Source organism: Rhinopithecus roxellana, chromosome 8 (genome assembly GCF_007565055.1).
Source record: "Rhinopithecus roxellana isolate Shanxi Qingling chromosome 8, ASM756505v1, whole genome shotgun sequence".
NCBI lineage: Eukaryota > Metazoa > Chordata > Mammalia > Primates > Cercopithecidae > Rhinopithecus > Rhinopithecus roxellana.
Genome location: NC_044556.1, coordinates 47,592,359 through 47,618,450, shown reverse-complemented (window position 1 = coordinate 47,618,450; position 26,092 = coordinate 47,592,359). Strand labels below are relative to the sequence as shown.

Below are 26,092 nucleotides of genomic sequence, written 5' to 3'. Positions count from 1 at the left end.
GAAAGAAAAGAAAGAGAGAGAAAGAGAGAAATAAAGAGAGAGAGAAAGAAAGAAAATCAAGTAAAGAGCAATTCACATTCTCTTGAAAATACTCATTACATCCAGCCTAGTTCCAGGGAAGCCCTGCCATGAAACTGGTATTGTTACTTAGACTTAGGGTCCTTTGATCAGAGTTGATGATGTCCTCAGCTAAGTCAATGCTAGGAGTGGACAGAGATGAAGTGATGGATGTGACAGAATTGTAGAATGTAGATTTAATAAGATTTGGTATTTTAGGGCGGGGCATGATGGCTCATGCCTCTAATCCCAGCACTTTGTGAGGCCAAGGTGGGCCAATCACATGAGGTCAGGAGTTCAAGACCAGCCTGGCCAACACAGTGAAACCTCCTCTCTACTAAAAATACAAAAGTTGGCCAGGCACGGTGGCTCATGCCTGTAATCCCAGCACTTTGGGAGGCCAAGGCTGGGGGATCATGAGGTCAGGAGATGGAGACCATCCTGGCTAACACGGTGATAAACCCCGTCCTACCTCCAGATACAAAAAATTAGACCGGGCGTGTGGCAGGTGCTGTAGTCCCAGATATCAGGAGGATGAGGCAGGAGCATGGCGTGAGCCCGGGAGGCAGAGCCTGCAGCGAGACAGCTTGCACCACTGCACTCCAGCCTAGGCGACAGAGCAAGACTCCATCTCAGACTAAAAAAAAAAAAAAAAAATCAGCCAGGCGTGATGGCACACACCTGTAGTCCAGCCTACTTGGGAGGCTGAGGCAGGAGAATTGCTAGAACCAGGGTGGTGGCGGTTGCAGTGAGCCAAGATCGTGCCACTGCACTCTAGCCTGGGGCGCCAGAGTGAGACTTCATCTCAAAAAAAAAAAAAAAAAAATTGGTGAGTTAGGCATTTGGAGAATGCAGGCAACAAAGGTTCTTCTGGCCTGAGGAGCTATGGGGTGATGTTACATCTTAGTAACATGGAGAATGCAGGAGAGAAGAAATTGCTTTTCTTTTTGTTTTTGTTTTTTTGAGACAGAGTCCTCTCGGTTGCCCAGGCTGGAGTGCTGGTGGAAAGATCTCTGCTCACTGCAACTTACGCCTCTCGGGTTCAAGCGATTCTCCTGCCTCAGCCTCCCAAGTAGCTGGGATTATAGGCGCCTGCCACCACGCCCAGCTAATTTTTGTATTTTTAGTAGAGACAGGGTTTCACCGTGTTGGCCGGGCTGCTCTCGAACTCCTGACCTCAAGTGAGACACCCGCCTTGGCCTCCCCAAAGTGCCGGGAATTAACAGGCATTGAACCACCACGCCCAGACAGAAATTGCTTTTGAAAGCAAAAAGATGCATAAAGTCCCTCCCGACATTGAAAATTGAGATTGTTGTTCTCTGTCTAGGAGAACACATCCACCAGTTGTTATTACTCAAATCAGTAAAGGGTCTCAGCTGGAGATACTTGTCAGTAAGCCCTCAGCAAATCGATAAGGAAAACGAAAGGCAGGGAATTTGATGAGATCTTCGCAGGGGTTAGGGAGAAAAGAAGAAGACTGAGACAGGCACCCTGGGCAAGCAGGAACATTGATGGGAGTTGGTAGATTAGGAGAATACCAAGAGACAGAGGATAGCTGGAAAGGGATGAGGACCACCAGAAGAGAATATGTCCCAAGGAGGCAAAGGAGGTGTCAACAGGGTCATATTGTGCACCAAAGTTCAGAAATAATGATTATAACTTAACATTCCTTAAGCTCAGTGACTGCTGACTATGCTTCCTATTTTATGTCTTATACATCACCACAACAATCCTGCAAGGAAGGCAGATGTTTTATCATTCTCACTTTACAGACTAGGAAGCTTTGAGTATTTTGTCCAAGTTCCCAAACTATTAAGTGTCAGGGCCAGGGACTGTGTCCAAAGTGGAGGTCTCCAAAGTTCATGTGCTTGGGCAGAAAACACCCACCGAGAAGCTTGTACTGGAAGCTCAGAAAGGAAGTGACAGGAGGCATTGTGATACACACGGTTGAGGGCCTCACTGCTTCTCCTGACTTCTCTACCTTTTCAGACAGCATTCTTCTCAGGTTCTAACAAGTTTACCCTCTCCTCTGGTTTAGCAGTCCCTCCCAGATTCATTTATCCTTCCAGTTCCCTGCGAAATTCTGAGTGCCGTCAGAATGGGCATTTTGCCTTCTTCATCTCTCCAAGTCAGCATCCTGGAGCATAGTAGATGATCAGGAAGTGCCTGATTGCCCCAATTCCACTGGCCTCTGAATTCTCACTCAAAAGGGCATAATACCAGGCCCCTCCTAGGTTTCAAAGAATTCTCAGGAATTTGCAGGCCAGAAGCAAGTATAACCTGGGCTCTGGAAGGAACTTCCTCCAGGTTGGCCCCAGAAGAGGGAGGGGTAGCTGCCCTGAGCTGTACCCCTTGCCTACAAGTTGCTACAGTCCACCATCAGGCTAGTTGTGTAGCCTTAGCTGAAGGCAGAGTTCCCCTTGGTGCTCAAAGAGAAATACTTTAGGGAGGAGTGCACATTTGGAGTAGACTGAATAATAGCGCCACAGAGATGCCCGCATCTCAATCCTTGGAATCTGTGAATATGTTACCTTATATGGCGGAGGAGCTTTGCAAATGTGAATAAATTAAGGACCTTGAGATAAAGAACTTATCCTGGATTACTGAGATGAGCCCCTCATATAATCACATGAGTCCTTAGAGAGACGAGAGGGTCAATCAGGGAGAAGGGGGTGTGATGACAGAGGCAGACATTAGAGTGATCTGTCCAGGTGCTAAAAAATGCCAGTTTCTAGAAGCTGGAAGATTCAAAAAATGGATTATATACCTGGAGGCTCCAGAACAAACCAGTCCTTCAGACATTTGTTTTAGCCCCTTAAAAGTTATGTTGGGCTTCTGACCTCCAGAATGGTAAGAGAATAAATTTGTGTGGTTTTTGTTGTTGTTGTTGTTGTTTTGTTTCTTTCGTTTTTTTTTTTTTTTTGAGATGGAGTTTCGCTGTTGTTGCCTATTCTGGAGTGCAATGGCGTGATGTCAGCTCACTGCATCCTCTGCCTCCCAGGTTCAAGCAATTCTCCTGCCTTAGCCTCCTGAGTAGCTGGGATTGCAGGCACGTGCCACCACACCCGGCTAAGTTTTTGTAGTTTTAGGAGAGAGGGGTTTTCACCATGTTGGTCAGGCTGGTCTCGAACTCCTGACCTCAGGTGATCCACCCGCCTCGGCCTCCCAAAGTGCTGGGATTACAGGCGTGAGCCACCATGCCCGGCAAATTTGTGTTGTTCTAAACCACTAAGTTTATGATAACTTATCAATGCAACACTAGAAAACGAATACACCGTTCTTACAAGAGCCGCTAGGCTCTTTTTATTTGACGGGGGGGGGGGGGGGGGGGGTGAGATTTGAGTGTCATCAGGAGCAGAGTATGAGGTATACTTGGAGGGAAAGAGAAAAGGAAGTCAGAGGCAGCAGAGGTGAAAAGGAGATCAGGAATGGGAAGTCGGGGGCCCCACAGTGAACCTTTCCTTATGGCTGACTAGGTTCCTTCATGGGCCTGGCCAGCCGCCTTCACCTGCTCAGCCCAGAATTTCTAGAGAGATCTGTTGTCTTTGCAAGTGGCACTGAGCTCTCCTAGACAATTACTGGCCTCCCACAGCCATGGACCTCTGTAGAGCTCCCTGGGGTCATCCAGGGCAGGAGGGTGACAGGCTGGCTTCACCGTGGTCATACAGCAGAAGTGGCAAGCTCTTCTTGCTCTTGAGGAAAGCTCACACCCAGATTGTTGCAAGGATGTTGTACATGTTGAGCATCCCTAATCTGAAAATCCGAAACCCTATGCTCCAAAATCTGAACAATTTTGTGCACTAATGTGGTGCCTCAGTGGAAAATGCCACACCTGACCTCACACAATGGGTCACACAATGTATAGCTTATTCAGGGTGCCCAAGGGAAAAAAAAAAAAAAGGCCCCTCCCAGCCCCTTTCCGCTGAGATGTATCTTTTTTGCACATGCCCGGTTTCCCCAACGTGCACACACTCACAAAGGGTCATAAAATGGCATGTGTGCAGGCCAGTGTCATCAACAGCACGTTCCCCATAATGCCCCACGTAGGAGCCAAGACCTATGTGCCTTACTCACTGTGGGTATTTTTTGTTTGTTTGTTTATTCTCTACTCTGTGGTATAAAGATATTGTTGAAAATATGAAAAAGGCCTGCAGATACCCCATGAGTGACAGTGATTTTAAAAGAGAAGAAGCAAGGCCAGGCACGGTGACTCGTGCCTGTGATTCCAGCACTTTGCAAGGCTGAGGCAGCTGGATCACTTGAGGTCAGGAGTTCGAGACCAGCCTGACCAACATGGTGAAACCCCGTCTCTACTAAAAACACAAAATTTAGCCAGGCGTGGTGGCACGTGCCTGTAGTCCCAGCAACTCAGGAGGCTGAGGCAGGAGAATCACTTGAATCCAGGAGGCGGAGGTTGCAGTGACCTGAGATTATGCCATTGCACTCCAGCCTGGGCAACAGAGCAAGACTCTGTCTCAAAAAAAAAAGGGGGTTAGGGCCGGGCGCGGTGGCTCAAGCCTGTAATCCCAGCACTTTAGGAGGCCGAGACGGGCGGATCACGAGGTCAGGAGATCGAGACCATCCTGGCTAACACGGTGAAACCCCGTCTCTACTAAAAAATACAAAAATCTAGCCGGGCGAGGTGGTGGGCGCCTGTAGTCCCAGCTACTCGGGAGGCTGAGGCAGGAGAATGGCGTAAACCCGGGAGGCAGAGCTTGCAGTGAGCTGAGATCCGGCCACTGCACTCTAGCCTGGGTGACAGAGCGAGACTCCGTCTCAAAAAAAAAAAAAAGGGGGGGGGGGGTGAGGAGAGAAAACATTTTTGTTTACCTATAGTAGAGAAAGTCAAGTTGTTGGAGAAAATGGAGCACAGTGTAAGTGTTATTAAGGTATTTATGAAACATAGATGGATTTCGTGTTCAGTCTTGGGTCCCATCCCCAATATATCTCATTATATATATGCAAATATTCCAAAATCTGAGACCGGAAACACTCTCAGTCCCAAGCATTTCAGATAAGGGATACTCAACCCGTGTTAGTTTCCTAGGGCTGCCATAACAAATGACTACAAACTTAACAGCTGAAAACAACAGAACTGTATTCTTCCACAGTTCTGAAGACCAGAAGTCTGAAATAAAGTACCGTGCTCCCTCTAAAGGCTCTCAGGATGAATATAGACATGAACTTTAGGGAACATATTCAACCCACTACAGGTCCTGAGCACTAAGCCTTGTGGGAGGACACTCTGGAAGCAGGTCCAGACTTCCCCTGGTCTTGCCTCTTCACAGCCTGTGCACTCTCTACCTCCAAAAGGCCCTTCTATCAGTCACTTACACCTGAGTATAAAACTAAGCATGAAAGCTGTGCAATTTTGGCCAGCCCTCCTGTGTTCATGAGTGTAGGTGTTGGGGAACAGGCTGTGTCTCCACTTGGGGAACTCACGGGGCAGGACAGGAAGATGTTGGTAGTCCTTGACCAGATACTTCCTATAATAATGAAAAGCCTGAATTGTTGGGCAGCTGGCAGACTGTGGCCTGCATTTACTTGCCTGGGGAAAGCTGGAAGGAAAGAAGACATGAGGCTAAAATAGAGGCTCAGTGTCTTAGTTTCAATATCTGTAAAACAGTAACAATAAATACACATACCTCATAGGATTAGTGCAGGGATAAACTGCTATACAGTCCATACAAAGTACTTAGAGCAGAGTCTCAACATGACAATAAATCAATAGTTATTAGCAATTTCATTATTTTTATGATAAACATTAATTCATAGAACATATATTCTAGATCTTTCCCTTGGAAATGTTACCATCATGCTGGGAAATAGACAAGCACGTGGAAAATAATGGGTAAATTATCTAATCTCTAGATGCTAATTATGTAGAGATTCTTTTAGACTATGTGGCCAAGCCAGCAGGAATAATTGGGTTCCTAGGAGCTTTATAATTCACAGAAACCTTTCACTAACAGCCTCTCATTTGAGTCCACAACAACCCTGGAAAGAAGAAAAGGCTTTTACCCTATTTTACAGATAAGGAAGTTTCTGGTAAAGATTAGACACTGGGGAATGTGAGTTACTGGGCTAAAACATGGCCAAGGTGGAATTTGGGCCTAGGTTTTGTGTTTTGCTTTTTTTTTTTTTTTTTTTTGTATTAGATTCGATGCTTCAGGAGAAAGTGATACCTGGAATGGATACAAATAATATCAATATGTGTACAGTACAGCCCACTCTCCTGACCTCAGTCTACAGTAAGAAATACATTTACATTGGCCGGGTACTGTGGCTCACGCCTGTAATCCCAGCATTCTGGGACGCTAAGGCGGGTGGATCACAAGGTCAGGAGATCAAGACCATCCTGGTTAACATGGTGAAATCCCATCTCTACTAAAATAAAAATAAAATATTAGCCGGGCATGGGTGGCAGGCGCCTGTAGTCCCAGCTACTCAGGAGGCTGAAGCAGAATGGCGGGAACGCGGGAGGCGGAGCTTGCAGTGAGTCAAGATCTGCCACTGCACTCCAGCCTGGGCGACAGAGCGAGACTCCGTCTCAAAAAAATAAAAAATAAATAAAATAAAATATAGATTAAAGGGAGGGAAAATAAGAAAGTAAGATATAAAGCACATTACCATTAACATGCACTTCGAGAAGCAGAAATTCGCTAGGACTGAGAAAATCAAAACCTGTTCTGCCATTCATTAGGCTGCACTAAGAGATAAAGCTAGCCTAGAAATAACAGAAAACATTCTTCTCCCAAGGGCATGCTACAGCTATAAAGGCTCATAAGTCCCCTCTCTCCTTTCTTATTCACTGAGAAGCTTGTGCTCAAAATCACAGACCATCAGAACTTTGGCTGCTTGAAATCATATCAAGCAACAATGAAGCATCCCCCTCCTCCAATGAAGGACCTAAGCCACCTTGACACAAAAAACAGCAGTAATTTTCAACCCAGGTGCAAAACTTCAAGTAAGGGATTTCTGAACACAGCATTCCACCTCTATCTCAACTTCGTAGTTTCCAAGGAAACAAGACCCTGGATCCACTTCAAAGTCCCATCCTATGCCTACGCTTTCACACAACCCTGCTTTGCTTTGAGCCTATGAACACTACACTCCATTCTTCTCCCAAAATCAATGATAACTCCAATTTTCCTCTTGTTTGGTGAGCACCCTCCCACCACCCTGCCACCAGTTTCTCTGTTGTGTGTTCTCCCTCATCGTAACAAGTCAACAAACTTGGCTTAGGTAGACTAAGTAGTGGTCTTGGGCTAATTGGGATAGGTTGAGTTTTTACTTAGAATCAATAGAATTCATTTCAGCATTCCTACATTGTCAGAGGTTGTTTTGTTTTGTTTTTGAGACAGGGTCTCTGTCGCCCAGGCTGGAGTGCAGTGGTGTGATCATAACTCACCGCAGCCTGCAGCCTCAATCTCCCAGGCTCAAGCGATCCTCCCACCTCAGCCTCCCAAGTAGCTCAGACTACAGGTGCGCGCACCACCACATCCAGCTAATTTTTATAGTTTTTGTAGAGACAGGGTTTCACCATGTTGTCAGGATGGTCTCCAACTCCCAACAAACTTGCCCCCCTCGGGCTCCCAAACTGCTGGAATTACAAGCATGGGCCACTACACCCTGGCTGTTGGTAATTTCTAATCTTTTAAATTACTATAGGCCAGGCGCGGTGGCTTACACCTATAATCCCAGCACTTTGGGAGGCCGAGGCGGGTGGATAACCTGAGATCAGGAGTTCGAGACCAGCCTGATCAACATGGAGAAACCTCGTCTCTACTAAAACTACAAAATTAGGCGGACGTGGTGGCACAAGCCTGTTATCCAAGCTACTCGGGAGGCTGAGACAGGAGAATCACTTGAACCTAGGAGGCGGAGGTTGTGGTGAGCCGATATCATGCCATTGCACTCCAGCCTGGGCAACAGAGCAAGACTTCGTCTCAAAAAAAAATACTATAAATGCTGCATCAGCATCTTACTTCTTTGATATTAGTAGTGTTGAATAGTGACTAAAGGGAGACTCTGGAGTTGAAACCTGGTTTGGCACAGACTGTGTGACTCTGAGAAAGTTTCTTAACCTCTCTGTGATTCCTCCATGTCCCAATCTGTAAATGGACATACTTATACTACCTACTTGATAGGGTTTTGTGAGGATAAAATGAGTTAATACATGTAAAGTGTTTAAAACATTGTTGGCACCAAGAAAAAGTATGTAAGTGTTAGAAAAAATATGCATATATAGGCCGGGCATGGTGGCTCACGCCTGTAATCCTGGCACTTTGTGAGGCGAGGTGGGTGGATTGCCTGAGCTCAGGAGTTCGAGACCAGCCTGGGCAACACAGTGAAACCTTGTCTCTACTAAAATCCAAAAAATTAGTCAGGCATGGCAGTGTGCACCTGTAATCCCAGATACTCAGGAGACTGAGACAGGAGAATCGCTTGAGCTCAGGAGACTTAGGTTGCTGTGAGCCAAGATAGTGCCATTGCACTCCAGCCTGCATGACAGAGCAAGACTCAAAAAAAAAAAAGAAAAGAAAAGAAAGAAAGAAAAAATATATCTGGTGTTATAATGTATATTGGTTTTTGTCCAGAGAGGGTGCCGCCCTATACCCTGGGGGAAGGAATGCTGACATCATGAAGCTTCCATAAAAACCCAAGAGGAGGCCAGGCATGGTGGCTCACACCTACACTCCCAGCACTTTGGGAGGCCCAGGTGGGCAAATCACAAGATCAGGATTTCGAGACCAGCCTGGCCAATATGGTGAAACTCCATCTCAACTAAAAATACAAACATTAGTTGGCCATTGTGACTGGAGCCTGTAATCCCAGTTATTCGGGAGGCTGAGACAGGAGAATTATTTGAACCTAGGAGGTGGAGGTTGCATTGAGCCAAGATCGTGCCATTTTACTCCAGCCTGGGCAACAAGAGCAAAACTCCGTCTTAAAAAAAAAAAAAAAAAAAAAAAGTACTACGTAAGAATAATTTTTACATGCATAGAAATATACTTTTTCACAATAACACATAAAAGCAAAAAGAATAATTGTCTCAGACTGAGTAAGGAATACACATAAAATGGGATAATACTAAATAAGGAAAAGTTATCTCCAAATAAATTTGCATTAAAAACAAAATTTTAAGGAGGAAATGTCAGGGGACACAGTGCAGCCATGATTCTAAGTAACATGACATGAGCTGTGTATAAAGTGGGTTAATTTGGGATGGAGGGTGCAAAAGGTATCAGAAGGGAGCCATACCCAAAGCAGGAGGCCAAGTCTCGGAGACGAAGATGAGAGGACCGAGGATGAGAACAAGGGAACTACACACAGGAATGGACAGGAGGGGAACTGTTGACTTTATTGCACATAGAAGATTGCCTGAACCTGGATAGGGGGAAAAGCAGAAAGGGAGTTGTTGGGGCAAAATGTAATCCAAGATGACTCTGCACCTTCCTGCCTGAATGACTAGGAGAATGATGCCACCTTCACAGGAATAGACAGCCTGTGAAGAGGAGCTGCTGAAGAGAGTTCACTTCAGGCCACACTGGATCATAACCGTCATCTGGCAATGGCAAGTGGCCATGTACTTCAGGCAGCTGGGAGTGTGTATCTGGAGGCACATCTAGAGACCCAGCTGGCTTCTCTCATCTGCCCAGAGGAGCTGGAGAAAGCCCTGGGAGTCCCTGGGAAGAGCTTATGAAGAGGTGGCCCCAGCCGGACACAGTGGCTCACACCTATAATCCCAGCACATTGGGAGGGCCAAGCGGGAAGGTCACTTAAGTCCAGGAGTTTGAGACCATGGAGAAACCCCATCTCTACCAAAGATACAAAAATTAGCTGGGCATGGTGGTGCACACCTGTAGTCCCAGCTACTTGGGAAGCTAAAGCACAAGGATCGCTTGAACCCAGGAGGCAGAGGTTGCCATGAGCCGAGATCATGCCACTGCACTCAAGCCTGGGTGACGGAGTGAGACCCTGTCTCCAAAAAAAAAAAGAGATGTTCCCAAAGATGGGCCTCTAAAGAACATCTACTCCACTCAGGGATCTGATGGGGACAGGAGGTGAGAGAATAATTTTTTACTAAAATCAGGGAAAACATCATATGAGGAAATTGGACCAGATGATTTCTGGGTTCCTTCCAGCACTAATATGCTATGGTTCTATTAAACAGACATGAAAAATATGTTGCTAGATCCTCAGATTATTTGCGATTTGCAAATTTTCAGACAAATATTTTAGTAAAATTCAGGAGCATCATGGTGTATCAGGGAATGCCAAGTTATTTAAACTGCATAAATATCCATTTCTTTCTTTGTAAAATGGGGGCAATATTTACCTTTTGGGGGTTGTTTTGATACAACATGTTGTACTAGAAGGAAAATTCCAAGTTCTTTGACATGTCTGAACCTCAGTATCCTCCACTATAAAAACCATAACATTTACCTTTCAGGATTTGTTCTGAGGATTTGAAATGGTATGTCTATAGTATTTTGCATGCTGTGGGCTTTCAGTAACTGGGAATTTTTACTTTTTACTCTTTTATTTTAAAATTAATTTAAATCACAGAAAAGTATCTGACTTCAGATGCACAGTTCCTTTATATTCCTGTAGTAGGCAAAATTCTGCGATGGCTCCCGTGATTCCTGGCCCCTGGTACCTGTTGTTTAAATCCCCTCCCTTTAAATATGGGTAGAACCTGCCTGTACTTGCTGTTAATCGAGAAAACTTTGCAGATGTAGCTAAGATCCTTCATCAGTTGACTTTGAATTAGTAAAAAGGGAATCCCTGACTTAGGTAAGCCTTTTTTTTTTTTTTGAGACAGTCTTACTCTGTCGCCCAGGCTGGAGTGCAGTGGTATGATCCAGGGTCACCACAACCTATACCTCCTGGGTTCAAATGATCCTCCTGCCTCAACCTCCTGAGTAGCTGGGATTACAGGCACCTGCCACCATGCCTGGGTAATTTTTGTATTTTTAGTAGAGCTGGAGCTTCACCATGTTGGCCAGGCTGGTCTTGAACCTCAGGTGATTTACCTGCTACGATCTCCCAAAGTGCTGGGATTACAGGCGTGAGCCACTGCACTCGGCCCAGTGAGCTTTTTAAAAGAGGGTCAAGGCCTTCCCTGAATTAGATAAAATGGAAGCAACAAAGATACTCTTCTGCTGGCCATTAGAAGCAAATATCCATGCTGTGACCTGCCTGTGGAGAAGGGCAGCCTCTGAGGGCCTCAATTCTACACCTGCAAGAAACTGAATTCTGCCAACAACCTGGATGAGTTTGGAAGACCCCAGCCTTCATATGAAAATGCAGCCCAGTTCACACTTCGATTTTATCCCTGTGAGATTCTAATCAAAGACTCCCACTATGCCATGCCCAGACCTACAGAAACTGAGAGGCTAAATGAGTATTCTCCTAAGCCACTTAATTTGGCGTAATTTTTTACACATAAATAGAAAACTAAAACAGTTTTTTGCCTCCATTCAGAACATGGTTTTTGTTTATCTTCTCTCTCCCTGCTGTCTCTATGCTTGTCTAAGACCTCATTACTGGTTGCAGCAGCCTCCCCACTGGTTTCCGGTTTCCTGTACTCTCTTTCTTCTATGCATCCTGCACATTTCTTCAGAATAAAGACACAAAGGTCATAATAACCTTCCCAAAGTATTGCTCTTGACTTGCTCAAGAACCTATACCAACTCTCCCAGGCCAGTTCCATCAACTCTGATTTTTAGCTAGTTTCACAGCTCTCGATGACCCAGTCCTCCTTAAAGAGCCTGACTGGCTCTCCTGGTTTGTCTGATGACCAGACCTGTGACCGAAAACTCATTAGCGAAGTTAACTAGTCAGGAAAATCACTCCAGAGACTGCCTCCTGCAAAGCAAGTGTTCATTAATCTTGAGGGATTTTTAAAAAATAGGTTAGGAATAGTGGAGACTCAGTCCCAAACCTATGTGTTACCTCATCCACCCTAGGGACTTCTGGAGTTTTTGTTGTTGTTGCTGTTGCTGCTATTGTTATTAAGTTGATTGCTGTTTGCATTGATGAAGATTTTTTTAGACTATTTTTCAGAATTAACTACAATGTATTGAGAGTCTACTCAGTGCCAGGCAGTAGAACAGGTATTTTTAAATACATTATTTTCACCAAAAAAATATTCTTATAGGCTTTTTTTTTAAAGGCCAGTAATCCCACTGTTCATATAACCTTTGCTGTGGTTATGTGAACAGTGAACCACATAACATTGTGAACATTGTTTTTTTTAAGTGAACATTGATCATAAATTTAAACAGTACTGAAAGATATAAAGGAAAAAGCAAATTCTTCCCTCTGGCCCAAGGAAATTCTTCTCCTTAAGAGTAGCCACTATTGGCCAGGCGCATTGGTTCACGCCTGTAATCCCAGTACTTTGGGAGGCCGAGGTGGGTGGATCATGAGGTAGGAGTTCAAGATCAGCCTGGCCAAAATGGTGAAACCCCGTCTCTACTAAAAACTACAAAAATTAGCCAGGCATGGTGGCACACGCCTGTGGTTCCGGCTACTTGGGAGGCTGAGACAGAAGAATCGCTTGAACCCGGGAGGTGGAGATTGCAGTGAGCCATGATCATGTCACTGCACTCCAGCCTGGGTGACAGGGCGAGACTCCGTCTCAAAAAAAAAAAAAAGAAAAGAAAAGAGTAGCCACTATTGGCCAGGCACGGTGGCTCACTTGGGAGGCCAAGACAGGTAGATCACCCGAGGTCAGGAGTTTGAGACCAGCCTGGTCAACATGGTGAAACCCCGTCTCTACTAAAAATACAAAAATTGGCCAGGCATGGAAGCATACATCTGTAATCCCAGTTACATGGGAAGCTGAGGCAGGAGAATCACTTGAACCTGGGAGGTGGAGGTTGCAGTGAGCTGAGATCGTGCCATGGCACTCCAGCGTGGGCAACAAGAGTAAGACTCCATCTCAAAAAAAAAAAAAAAAGAGTAGCCACTATTATTAGTTTTATTATGTGAAATCCCAGAAAACTGTTTTACTTAATATCAGTGCATACATATCAATACGCACATGTCCATTTTTATTTCCACCAAAAAGGATCCTAACACGTTATTGCCACATGCTAGTAGATATGTAAGTAGTTTCCAGATATTTACTATTAAAAATAATAATTTTCCCCTGGGATTTGAAAAGAAGTGAGAGGATCACTTGAGGCCAGGAGTTTAAGACCAGCCTTGGTACCATAGCATCTCTACAAAAAAACTTAAAAATTAACTCAACGTGGTGATGCCTCCCTGTAGTTCTAGCTACTGGGAAGGCTGAGGTGGGAGGATCACTTGAGCCAAGGAGTTTGAGGTTCCAGTGAGCTATGATCTGGCCACTGTACTCCAGCCTAGGTGACAGACCAAGACCTTATCTCTAAAAAATAATAATATTCCTCTTTACTGAAATATTCCAGCTAATATATGAAAGAAGAGTGACAGAATATCATTATTTTGCAATTGATAATGAATTAATTGATCTAAGCATTGAGAATCAATCACTGCTGTTACACAAAAAAAGAAGCAGCTAGACATTACATGTCTCCTTATAGAAAAGAAATAGTACCACCTATGAAGTAGTCATGTCATGGGGTAAAAAAGTAAACCTAAATCTAATCAAGCCTCTAAGTACCAATTTACATAAAATAGAGGACGGAGGATCATGATAACCTACATCCTGGAGACAACTCTCTAAAGAGCACATATTGGGTTCCACTGATCCACCCATCATTCCATGGAAGCACAGTTGTAAAGAAAGGCAAACTATAATGAGAAGGCCACCTGCAGCACACAGAGGCAGGTGACCATGGCAGTTGTTGTCAACCTGGTTGGCCTGACAAAGCCATTTCCACTTTAAGGGAAGCCCTGTTGCAGGGAACAAACACATACTTTTGAGGCTCAGGGTACCATGTGCTCCAGGGAGTGCTTCATAGGCATAAACCATGTGGCCTCTGAGACTTTAACTCTTCTGGTTTTAGTACCACACAGCTCCTTTCTGTTCCCATAGTCAGGTCAGCCTAGGAGCTCATTGGGTTCTTTAAAGTCAATTTACACATTCGAGCCTAGTCCTGCCAAGATCTGGCTCTGTCTACCCGTCTAACCTCTTGATGCTGCTCTGTCCTCCTTGCCCTGTAACCGCCACCTGTACTAGACTTCCTGCAGTTCTTCCTATCTACCTGAGCATGATCTTTTCCACTCTCTCCAGGCCTTTGCCCATGCCATCCACTGCCTGGTACACCCTTCCTATCCTTGTCAAGTGTCATCCTAAAGGTCCTTTCCTCAGGGAGGCCTTCCCTACACCCACCAACGTGAAGTGAAGTTAGGACTCCCTCCATTACACTCTCTGTATCTATACCTCTACAGTTGTAATACTTGTCACACTTTCTCATAGTCACGGGATTAATATGTCTTCTCTTCTAGTCACTGGAGGTCCAGGAAGGCAGAAGCCACTCCTGTTCAATTTTCTGTCCTCACTACCTAGCAGATTACCTGCCATCTTCACAGATACTCAATAAATTCTTGAATGAAAGAACAAATGATATCACACCTAACAATGCTTAGGAGTCAGAGAGAAGAAAATGGTCCTAGAATGCTGTTCTTACAGAATTTAATAATGTTCATAGATAATTAATATTTAAAACATTAGTAGATACAGATTTTCAATCACACATATTAAATGAATTATTAAACCTAGTCCCCTCGGTTACATGGACAGTCTCTCACTTAAGGGTCAATTTCTGAAACCCAAACAGAGCTGCCCTTCAGGCCTACTACAGAATTATTGATAAGCAATATTACGAGCTATGACAGTGTCCTTCTGGTCCTTTTTTTTTTTTTTTTTTTAGATAGTGTTTTCCTTTGTCACCCAGGCTGGAGTGCAGTGGCAGCAGCCTCCATCTCCCAGGTTCAAGGGATTCTCCTGCCTCAGCCTCCTGAGTAGCTGGGACTATAGGCGCCCACCACCATGCCAATTTTTGTATTTTTAGTGGAGGTGGGGTTTCACCATGTTAGCCAGGCTGGTCTTGAACTCCTGACCTCAAATGATCCACCCACCTGGGATTACAGGTGTGAGCCACTGCGTGCGGCCAACAGAACCTATCTTAACAAGTGGCTGTAGGCTGGGCACAGTGGCTCACGCTTGTAATCCCAGCACTTCAGGAGGCCGAGGCAGGCGGATCACGAGGTCAGCAGATCGAGACCATCCTGCTAAGTAAGTGTAAGGTAAACTCTTAGCTTACTGCTAAGTAAGTTTAAGGTAAACAGTTAAGTGCTCAGTAAGGGGAAGCAATCATTATTTTAACAATTATTGTTATTAACCTCAACATAAGCAAATGCTTAAAGATGTCTGAGCAGGAGAAATGATCAAAGAGGTTCTTGAGGACTAATCTCACCAATTACTTCTCCTCCAGAGTTAAAATATCAAATCTATCACCTCTTCCCCCTTCCTCACTCTGTAACATCCTTCCCAGTGATCATCATCCCCAGGAGGAGCCCAAAACCAGCAACTAAGGCTCTCTCTTGTCAGTGAAAGGATTCCAGCTGGTGAGCCCCACCACTGTGGGGACAAACTCAATTGAGTTGAGCTATGACCTCTGGGATGGAGGCTCACAGCCACCTAATTCCACCCTCAATGTACTCAGCCACCACTACCCAGGATTTACATCCAGGGTGCACTCTGAAGAGAATAAAACCAGTGATATTTCTTTTCAATTCTAAAGCATAGATATTTCCCCCTAAAACACAGGGAAGGGTCCAGGTTTTCAGAATGACCCTGTTTCTCAAGTCCCTTAGCTGCTAACCTAGGAGCTTATCCTCTGGAGAGTTTCTGAAGAAAGGCTTCTCTTTGCCTCAGTTTCCTTATCTGTAAAATGGGTGATAATAACGGTACTATTTCCTGAGGTCCTGGTGAGAATTAGATGAGTCAATATGTATAAAGGGCCTAGAACACTACCTGGCACATAGTAAGTGCTCCGTAGGTGTTAGCTTAACTTAATTATGAACTTTAGTTCTTCCATCTTATTTGTACTGCTTTCTATTTGTGATCATATATTTTTCAATTACTAAGTATTAACAGTGGCCTTGTAAGAGACTATTTCAGCCCTAGTGCACCTTTGGGGCAGCAGTTTGGCTGGTGGCTTATAAATAGTCATCCCCCAGATCAGAGGCACCCATGCTTTTCTATAGACCCTGTGTAAGTTGTATCTGTTAATTTCATTCATTGAGAAATATATACTGTAGATAAAAGAATCCAGCAAAGCCTTTAAATTAATTGGTAACTTTATTAATAACAATAGCATCTACACACATTTGAAAACACTCATGTAGGAGACAGTTAAGATTTATTCAGCCTGTGATAATGTCTAGAGCTCATTTGGATTCATCAGACCACTGCTATCAACTCCAAAAACCCTTAGCCAAAAACAGAGTTGAATCACTCATCAAACCATCAGTGTCTTCCTTGGCAGAATCAAGGGTTGGACAGAAAGACTAAATATTCTGTACCTCCACAAAATAAAACTAAAATGCAATTGTCCTGCATCTGAGAATACAAGGGTGGACAGTATGAGCTGCATGACTGTGAACCAATGAGGCTTCCCTTGGCCTCATTTGTAAAAAGGAGATTAACCCTGTAGTCCTGCCTATCTTGCATGGCCTCCTGAAAAGCAAATGAGGTGGTGACTGTCAATTAAAAGCTCCTCTCCTTTTAAGAGGGGAACACCAAGAGGGGAGAGTAAGAAAATAAGGAAAAGGCTCTTTCCAGTGACCAATACGCTGAATTTGATGAAAATCCAAAAGAGGTTATGCTAAACTGGGAAGCATAAGGGTGGATCTACCATTGCCACCTCCTCTTTGATGCAAAAAAAATCTTAACACGGCCCCCTCCCAGCTGTTGCACTGAGGTGACTAAGGATACATTTGAGGAAGTAGCTCCAAAAACATTTCCATTTTCACCGTGCCTTCACATACATCTAATGGAAATGAACAGCACCCATCATCCATCCACGAAAGCGATTAAGAAAAGGATGGGATGGAAAAACTAACCCAACAATATTACATCAATACGTAGTATTTAAGTAAGTGTCCATAATGTGCCAGGCTGAAGATGCACGGGAAAACCACACCAGCCGGTCTGTCAAGGGCTTGAGAATACCATAAACAAGAAAACAGACGAACCAATTTCAGACAGCTGCTAGAAGGAAGATAAAATGAGACAGGCAAGTATGAGTGGCGCGAATTCCTTAGTGGATGACGTAGGTCTCTGAGAGGTGACTTTTGAGCCCGTATCTACACGGTAAGTGCCTCGCAGTGACCTGGGGCCGTAGCCTTACCATTTAAAGCAGAGACCATTAAATGCGATAATTATCAACAAAACGAGAAATAGGAATTTCAAAGTCTCAAAGTGAACGACGGAAACTGAAATCTACAAATTGGAAAGAGGCGCAGAATTTGAATATTCATGTCGCCCAATCAGGAAAAGGCTGGGACTCGGCTGCGCGGGCTTCGTCCAAACTACACAGAACGGCTGGTATCCACAGGAGACCCCATCGCACGGCAGAACTGGTGACCGGACACAAAAGGTGCTGCCAAGCGTCAGTCATACAGAGCTGTCACGCAGTGTTTGCGGAACCTGGGCTGAATTGTGTCCTGGAGTTCTCTTAAATAACAGCCGAACTCAGCCACTTCGTTTTAGAATGAAACAGACCCAAGAAGCCACCAGGGCGCCAGTGTGGGGCGCGAGTGGGGGCGGGTAAAGAGGCGGATTCCCAACATCCTAATTGAGAACCGACTCCTGGGAAAGCTAAGCAGCACAATGAGTGAAGACACGCTCTAGATTGAAAAGCAAATCCAATCATGCACCAGGGACCTCAAGTTCCAAATGGTTAAAAAGCTATGTGTGCCACTTCCCATGACCTTTACACTAAAATAACTTACTTTATGAGAAGAAACTAAGGGAGTAAGTGAACAAGCTCTTTTCTACTGATTAGGTGGGTGGCTCTGAAAAGAGCCTTTGGAGTCAAGCAGCCGGCGACTCGAGCGAGCGAGCGCCAGGTCCCGGCAGGGACTCACTTGGAGCTGGTGTACTTGGTGACAGCCTTGGTGCCCTCGGACACGGCGTGCTTGGCCAGCTCGCCGGGCAGCAGCAGGCGCACGGCCGTCTGGATCTCGCGGGACGTGATGGTGGAGCGCTTGTTGTAGTGCGCCAGGCGGGACGCCTCTCCCGCGATGCGCTCGAAAATGTCGTTGACGAAGGAGTTCATTATGCCCATGGCCTTGGACGAGATGCCGGTGTCGGGGTGGACCTGCTTCAGCACCTTGTACACGTAGATGGAGTAGCTCTCCTTGCGGCTGCGCTTGCGCTTCTTGCCGTCTTTCTTCTGGGCTTTGGTGACGGCTTTCTTGGAGCCCTTTTTAGGAGCCGGAGCGGATTTTGCCGGTTCAGGCATGGTAAGACACAGTACAAACGCGGCTTAGCCAAGAAAAGAAGTAAGAGAATGGGCGGGCCTGATTCTTTTATAACCACCTTATGCAAATTAGGGCTCCGAAAGTCATTCATTTCCATTGGTCCGTGTGCGGACCTTGCGTTTTCAGCAATGCGTACGCAACAACACCGACTCTTGACTTGATTGGCCGGTTCTGAAGCCATATTAGGACCAATGAAAAACTCGTTCTAGACCCCACCCCTAGGAAAGCTTATAAAGGCTTTCCTCTTGGTTCTCTTTCAAGCTTATTTTGTAGCGAGGTTCTGAGCATTTTCTGTGTTTAACCTTGATTTCAGTCATGTCTGGTCGTGGCAAACAAGGAGGCAAGGCTCGCGCCAAGGCCAAGTCGCGCTCGTCCCGCGCTGGCCTCCAGTTCCCGGTAGGGCGAGTGCACCGCTTGCTACGCAAAGGCAACTACGCGGAGCGGGTGGGGGCTGGCGCGCCCGTCTACATGGCGGCGGTCCTCGAGTACCTGACCGCCGAGATCCTGGAGCTGGCGGGCAACGCGGCTCGGGACAACAAGAAGACGCGCATCATCCCTCGTCACCTCCAGCTGGCCATCCGCAACGACGAGGAACTGAACAAGCTGCTGGGCAAAGTCACCATCGCCCAGGGCGGCGTTTTGCCTAACATCCAGGCCGTTCTGTTACCAAAGAAAACCGAAAGCCACAAAGCCAAAAGCAAATAAATGCAGACAAACAAACCAAAGACCAAAGGCTCTTTTTAGAGCCACCCAAGTTTTCAAAAAAAGAGCTAATGCGCTATTTCGTGATCAGCCCTTCATTTGACACTTTGGTGGCTCTTAAAAGAGCCTTTGGGGTGAATGAGTATGGTGTCAAGCCTCTTAATTACTTGTTCTTGCCAGGCTTGTGACTCTCCGTTTTCTTGGGCAACAGGACAGCTTGGATATTGGGCAAGACGCCGCCCTGGGCAATGGTGACACCCCCGAGTAACTTGTTGAGCTCTTCGTCATTCCTCACGGCTAGTTGCAGATGGCGAGGGATGATGCGCGTCTTCTTGTTGTCCCGAGCCGCGTTGCCCGCTAGCTCCAGAATTTCCGCGGTCAGGTACTCGAGGACCGCCGCCAGGTACACCGGGGCGCCTGCCCCCACCCGCTCCGCGTAGTTGCCCTTGCGCAGCAAGCGGTGCACTCGCCCCACCGGGAACTGGAGGCCAGCGCGGGACGAGCGCGACTTGGCCTTAGCGCGGGCCTTGCCTCCCTGCTTTCCGCGTCCTGACATTACGGCCAAAATTGCAGTTACAGCTTCTTTTACAAGGAGAAGAATGTGGAAAGAATAACCAATTTGATGTAATTTATAAGAGCTACCGGGAGGGGTGAAGGGAAGTCGTTTGATTGGCTAAAAGCGGAGCCGTATCCAACAGCCAATAGAAAAGCAGAAAGCCGCCTCTTGGTTTGCATCCTGGCTCGAAAGGAAATGACGGATTTCGTAAGTATCTACCAATCGCTGAGAGCCACATTAAAGCCCCTTATTTGCATGCCAGGATCTTTAAAGAGAGTAGGCTTTCAAACAAAATGCTGGTTCTGTCTTGCACTATGGGTTTTTGCTTTGCTTTGTTTAGTTTACAGCCGGTAAATCCCAACATGGACTCTAAGAAACTGCAGAAGACATCCGTAGACTGAGAGTTACTCTCACGCAAGAGTAGGGGATTCTGAAGCCGCTGATCCCCTTGAGCTCTAAACTACCAAGTCCCGCCCCGCCCTTTCTGTCTCGTCACAGCCAAATTCCCTTTAAAAATACAAGTACTACTAAGGCTGCCTCCTTTCTCGCCCCTCAACTTAAGTCGCCCGCAGCGACTCCGCCCCACCCCACCCGCCTGCACTCCTTGGAATTCAGTTTGACCGAGGCTAGATTTGTCATCTTCTTGACCTCCAGGAGGCGGCCTTGAAACTTACTCCCTTGGCTTTCAAAATGTCGCCCTCCGTTTTTCTTCTTACCTCGCCGACTTTTCTTATCCTGCTTCCCCATGCCATCTCTAAATCTGCGAGTCCAGCTGGATTCTGCTTCTCTATCTCCAATTCTTCACTTATCCCGAAGAGTCTTACCTATTTGTATGCTTTCAACTAACATCCAAATTTGTTTCAGAAGCTCAGACCCTTGTGCCTAACTGCTTACTGAATACTTCAACCTACTACTTGTCCCAACGAGCACCTCAGACTCAAACTCAACCTCAGCCTATTCGAACGCGAACTCATGCAAACAACCTCCCCTCTTTACCCTCTTCCTGAAATGCGCCAGCATACTTACAGATAACTAAGCCGAAATCTACTCTACTCTTCCCTTCGTCTCAGCATGTCCAGTCAGTTGCTTCCTTAACATCCCTTAAAACTTTTTCTCCATGCTCCCTTGTCCACCTCATCATCATCCCTTAGATTTCAGCAACAGCCGGGAAAGGGTAACTTTGCTATCAGGCATTAATTGCTGGTGTGACTCCAGCGGCCTTAGAAATCTTTCCTGAAAGCTCTTCTTTTTTTCTTTTATCTTATATAACAGATGAACCTGAAAGCTCTTGTGTTTCTTCCTCCTCAACGTCCCATCTCTGGGAGTCCTACATCTCCTACACCATTCTCACCCTTTCCTTAGTATCCCTTAAGGTCAGGTAGAATGCTAGAGAGAAAAAATAGACTTGTGGGTTTTTTTGTTTTTTTGAGGCGGAGTTTCGCTCTGTCGCCCAGGCTGGAGCACTTCTGAGCTCACTGCAACCTCCACCACCACCTCCTCTACCCCGCCCCCACCCACCCGGGTTCAAGCGATCCTCCCATCTCAGCCTCCCGAGTAGCTGGGATGACAGATGTCCACCACCATGCCCGGCTAATTTTTGTATTTTTAGTAGAGATGGGGTTTCATCTCTACTAATGTTGACCAGGCTAATCTCTAACTCCTGATCTCAAATCTCGAATGTTGGCTAGGCTGGTCTCGAACTCCTGACCTCAAATGATCTGCCCGCCTCAACCTCCCAAAATTCTGGGATTACAGGCGTGAGCCATTGCACCCGGCCAGAAAATACTTAAATCTTATTCTTTGACACCTTTTCTGATGTTTTCTCCTTTATTCTCACCAGTTTATTCAACTGGCATTTATTGGATGTGTGCTGTTGGGCAATGGGTGTATAGATAATTGAAAGTAGTACAAACAAGTCTGTGATGAAATGCCTCCAGAAAATGGAGGAAATATGGTGAACTCTGAGAGTTGAATTAGTTAAAATCAGCTACGTATAGAGATTACTCCTGGTAAGAATGCTGGTATAGATTTGGGAAACACCAAAGTTCAGACAGAGATGACGAGGGTGTAACCTAAGATCCTTCTAATCCAATTGATTGTATCATTTGAGAAGATGAATGTTAACAGAAAGGTGCGGTCTACATAGAGTCCAAACAGGTGGCAATTGTAGTAGGAATATGTTATGTTTTCACCAACAATAAAATATATCTGGCAGAGGCAAAGTTTGACCTACTAGAAAAGGGTCCTTGGTTATGAAAGCATCAGACTTTTCTCACAGCCTGGGTGAAATATTTCTGAAGACTATCCAAGTTCCTTCATTCAGATTCTGTGCTCAATTAACAACTTTCTGATTGTTCTATTCCAAGATAAAAACATAAAACTGAAGTAGGGGGAGCCAGTTATAGAAAGATGTTCATCATAGAATTCAATGAATTTGCATTTTGGACTAATCATAAATTTCGTGTGTACTTTGTTAGCATGGGTCCCTCCCCAAGAAGCCAGTCAGTCCTAGAAGTTCTAATAGTGTCAACTTTTCAGACCTACAGGGCTGAGAACAAAACCCAGATGATAGGGGACCCTACCGCAATCCTGGCACCCCATAAGGCCCTGCTTGAGGGGCATGCTGACCTTCCTTTCTTTCTCTGACCTCCTCTTTTTTTTTTTTTTTCCCCAGACAGAGTCTCACTCTGTCACCCAGGCTGGAGTACAGTGGCAGAATCTCAGCTCACTGCAACCTCTGCTTCTTGGGTTTAAGTGATTCTCATGCCTCAGCCGACAAATAGCTGAGATTACAGGCATGCGCCACCACATCCAGCTAATTTTTGTATTTTTAGTAGAAACAGGGTTTTGCCATGTTGTCCAGGCTGGTCTCGAACTCCCAAAGTGCTGGGATTACAGGTGTGAGCCACTGCGCCTGGACTTGACCTCTGATTTCTTTTTTACTTCTATCACAGTGCTCTGTGCCATAAGAAGGGTGAAAGAAAAAAAAGATAATGTTGAAACCCTACTATGATAAACCCCACAGTAGCAACTGCCTACAAAGTAGATAAAATTATGTGTTTCACAAATAAACTGAAGCTCACAGGGATTAAAACAATTGCTGGGCTGGGTGCGGTGGCTCACGCCTGTAATCCCAGCACTTTGGGAGACCAAGGCAGATGGCTTTTACCCAGGAGTTTGAGACCAGCCTGGGCAACATGGCGAAACCCCATCTCTACAAAAAATACAAAAATTAACTGAGTGTGGTGGGGCACACACCTGTGACTTGTGGTCTCAGCTACTTGGGAGGCTGAGGTTGGAGGATTACTTGAGCCCAGAAGGCAGAGGTTGCAGTGAGCCGAAACAGCGCCACTGCATTCCAGCCTGGGCGACACAGCAAGACTCTATCTCAAAAAAATAATAATAATAATTGCTGAAGGTCACACAGCCACATGATTAGAGTCTAGGTCTGCCTGACTCAAAGAACATGCTCCTCATGATGTCATTCACCCTCTCACTAACTAGATGTTGGGCTTAATGAAGTCATTTCATTTATCCAGCCATTGTTCCTTCCTCTGTACAAAAAAAGTAAGAAAGAATTATTAGAGGAGAACTTCCCTACTCCCACACAAATATCCTTGCTGTGCCCACATCTCTTCGTTCGTATCCTGGTGACAGCACTCACCATTCGGTACTGTGCTTGTTTTTTTTTTTTTTTGAGATGGAGTTTCGCTCTGTCGCCTAGACTGGAGTGCAATGGCACAATCTCCGCCCACTGCAACCTCCGCCTCCCGGGTTCAAGAGATTCTCCTGCCTCAGTCTCCCAAGTAGCTGGGATTACAGGAATGTGCCACCATACCCGGCTAATTTTTGTATTTTTAGTAGAAGTGGGATTTCACTGGATTTGCAAACTGCAAGGTCCTAACCAAAGTAAGTCCTATAGATGCCATCTTTGTAGCAGCTTTCTAATCAATTTACTTCTCTCTAGTCCATCTTGTGCCTTCACTCAGGTTATCTTTCACCCAGACTACCAACAGACTTTTCTACTCCTCTCGCTGCTTCTACTCTTCCCACTCCTCACCAGAGTGGCCTTTCTAATAAACATTCTGATTCTTTTCTCACCATCTACTCTCTCCCCAGGTGATCACATACCACACCTCAGCCCCACCCCCATGATCTCATTTCATCTTCAACAACCCCTAAGAGATGTCTCAAATATACTTCTCAGATGCTAAAATTAGTGGGAAAAAAATTAATGGAGAAATAGGAAAGTAGATAGACTTAAAGAATCTTCCACAATTACAGACAGAAAAGGAATTTTATAGTGGAAAAGCCTGACAGATACCATCTTAATCAAATGATCAGAATTATCACTAGTAATAAGAAAAATAAAGATCACGTGCCCTGGTAAGTTTCACAGAGAAGAATTCAACATTACTTGTGCAGTATTCTGGCCAAAAAATGCATGTGCTAAATTTTAATCATAAAGAAATACAGATTGAGGGACATTCTACAAAATAAATGTCTGTAACTTCAAAACTGCCAAAGTCATGAAAGACAAAGAAAATCTAGGAAACTATTCTAAGTTAATGGAAAACAAAGAGATATAACAACTGAATGCAACATGTGATCCTAGATCGGATCCTGGACCAGAAAATATTTCATCTTATATATAGGATAGAAGTGAACAATTGGCAAATTTTGAATAAGGTCTGTAGATTAGATAATAGTACTGTATCTATGTTAATTTCTAGAGTCTGACAGTTATATTCTGGTCATGTGAGAAAAATGTCTTTTTTTTTTTAAGTAAATATACATTAGTCAGGATTCTCCAGGAAAACAGAACCAATAGTAGATAGATTGATAGACTGACAGATAGTCTTATTATAAAAAATTGGCTTTTTGATTATGGAAGCTAATAAATCCCAAGATCCCCGAGATCTTCAGGGTAAGCTGGCAAGCTGAAGACCCAAGAAAGGTGATGATATAGTTCCAGTCCAAATCCAAAGGCCTGAGAACCAATGGTGTAGTTCCAGTCCAAAGGCCGAGTCTAAGACCCAGATGGAGCCAGTGTTTACTTGTGAGTCTGAAGGCTGGGAAAAGCCAACGTCCTGCTGGTCTCAAAGCAGTCAGGCAGAAGGAAGTCTCTCTTACTCAGGAGAGGGTCCGTCTTTTTGTTCTAGTCAAGCTTTCAACTGGTTAGATGGGACCCACCTACATTAGGGAGGGCAATTTACTCCGTCTACCAATTCAAATGTTAATTTCATTCAAAATACCCTCACAGAGACACCCAAATTTTGCCAAATATCTGAGCACCAATCCTCTAGAAGTTGGCACATTAACCATCACAGGCCGGGCGTAGTGGCTCACCCTTGTAATCCCAGCACTTTAGGAGGCTGAGGTGGGCAGATCACCTGAGGTCGGGAGTTCGAGACCACCCTGGCCAACATGGTGAAACCCCCTCTCCACTAAAAACGCAAAAATTAGCCAGGCACTATGGTCCACGCCTGTAATCCCATCACTTTGGGAGGCTGAGGCAGGCGGATCACTTGAGGTCAGGAGTTCCAGACCAGTCTGGCCAACATAGTGAAACCCCATCTCTACTAGAAATACAAAAAAATTTAGCCGAGTGTGGTGGCACCCGCCTGTAGTCCCAGCTACTCAGGAGGCTGAGGCAGGAGAATCACTTGAACCCAGAAAGTGGAGGTTGCAGTGGGCCAAGATGGCGCCACTGCACTCCAGTCTGGGCGACAGAGTGAGATTCCGTTTTTAAAAAAAAAAGAATTTTGGGCCGGGCGCAGTGGCTCATGCCTGTAATCCCGGTAATCCTGGGTGGCCGAGGAGGGCAGATCACCTGAGGTTGGGAGTTCCAGACCAGCCTGATCAACATGGAGAAACCCCGTCTCTACTAAAAATACAAAATTAGCTGGGTGTGGTGGCACATGCCTGTAATCCCAGTTACTCAGGAGACTAAGGCAGGAGACTTGCTTGAACCCAGGAGGCAGAGGTTGCAGTGAGCCGAGATCACGCCATTGCACTCCAGCCTGGGCAACAAGAGCAAAACTCCGTCTCAAAAAAAAAAAAAAAAAAAAAGAATTTTGCACCTAACTCGAGTCAGCAGAAATAATTATTATTATTTCATTATTATTATACACACATACATTAAAAGAGAGATACAAAGACAAGTCTGGCAAAATGTTATCAGTGAATCTAGGTGAACAGTGGATAAATGGGTTGCTCATTGTATTAATCTTGCAACTTTTCTGGAAGTTTTAAATTTTTTTTAAAGGCTAGGGAAAACAGTGTATG

At 45.2% G+C, this 26,092-nt stretch overlaps 3 protein-coding genes and 1 pseudogene across 3 annotated transcripts; 2 read left to right on the top strand and 2 right to left on the bottom strand.

Annotated features, from left to right (window-relative positions):
* The window catches only part of LOC115898983, an 18,353-nt pseudogene extending 439 nt beyond the window's left edge, over window positions 1–17,914 (top strand).
* LOC115899114 (histone H2B type 2-E) lies at window positions 16,342–18,576 on the bottom strand. The gene has a single exon (XM_030935852.1). The coding sequence runs from the start codon at window positions 18,525–18,527 to the stop codon at window positions 18,147–18,149; it is 381 nt and encodes a 126-aa protein (XP_030791712.1). The 5' UTR covers window positions 18,528–18,576; the 3' UTR covers window positions 16,342–18,146.
* A 237-nt stretch (window positions 18,577–18,813) lies between these two features.
* Window positions 18,814–19,262, top strand: LOC104681098 (histone H2A type 2-C). The gene has a single exon (XM_010387298.2). The coding sequence runs from the start codon at window positions 18,862–18,864 to the stop codon at window positions 19,249–19,251; it is 390 nt and encodes a 129-aa protein (XP_010385600.1). The 5' UTR covers window positions 18,814–18,861; the 3' UTR covers window positions 19,252–19,262.
* Window positions 19,212–19,998, bottom strand: LOC104681097 (histone H2A type 2-B). Its single transcript, XM_010387297.2, has one exon. The coding sequence runs from the start codon at window positions 19,802–19,804 to the stop codon at window positions 19,412–19,414; it is 393 nt and encodes a 130-aa protein (XP_010385599.1). The 5' UTR covers window positions 19,805–19,998; the 3' UTR covers window positions 19,212–19,411.
* Window positions 19,999–26,092: the final 6,094 nt, after the last annotated feature.

Bases quoted from the DNA above. Each gene is read 5' to 3' on its own strand.
- LOC115899114 (XM_030935852.1), bottom strand. From the start codon at position 18,527: ATGCCTGAACCGGCAAAATCCGCTCCGGCTCCTAAAAAGGGCTCCAAG.
- LOC104681098 (XM_010387298.2), top strand. From the start codon at position 18,862: ATGTCTGGTCGTGGCAAACAAGGAGGCAAGGCTCGCGCCAAGGCCAAG.
- LOC104681097 (XM_010387297.2), bottom strand. From the start codon at position 19,804: ATGTCAGGACGCGGAAAGCAGGGAGGCAAGGCCCGCGCTAAGGCCAAG.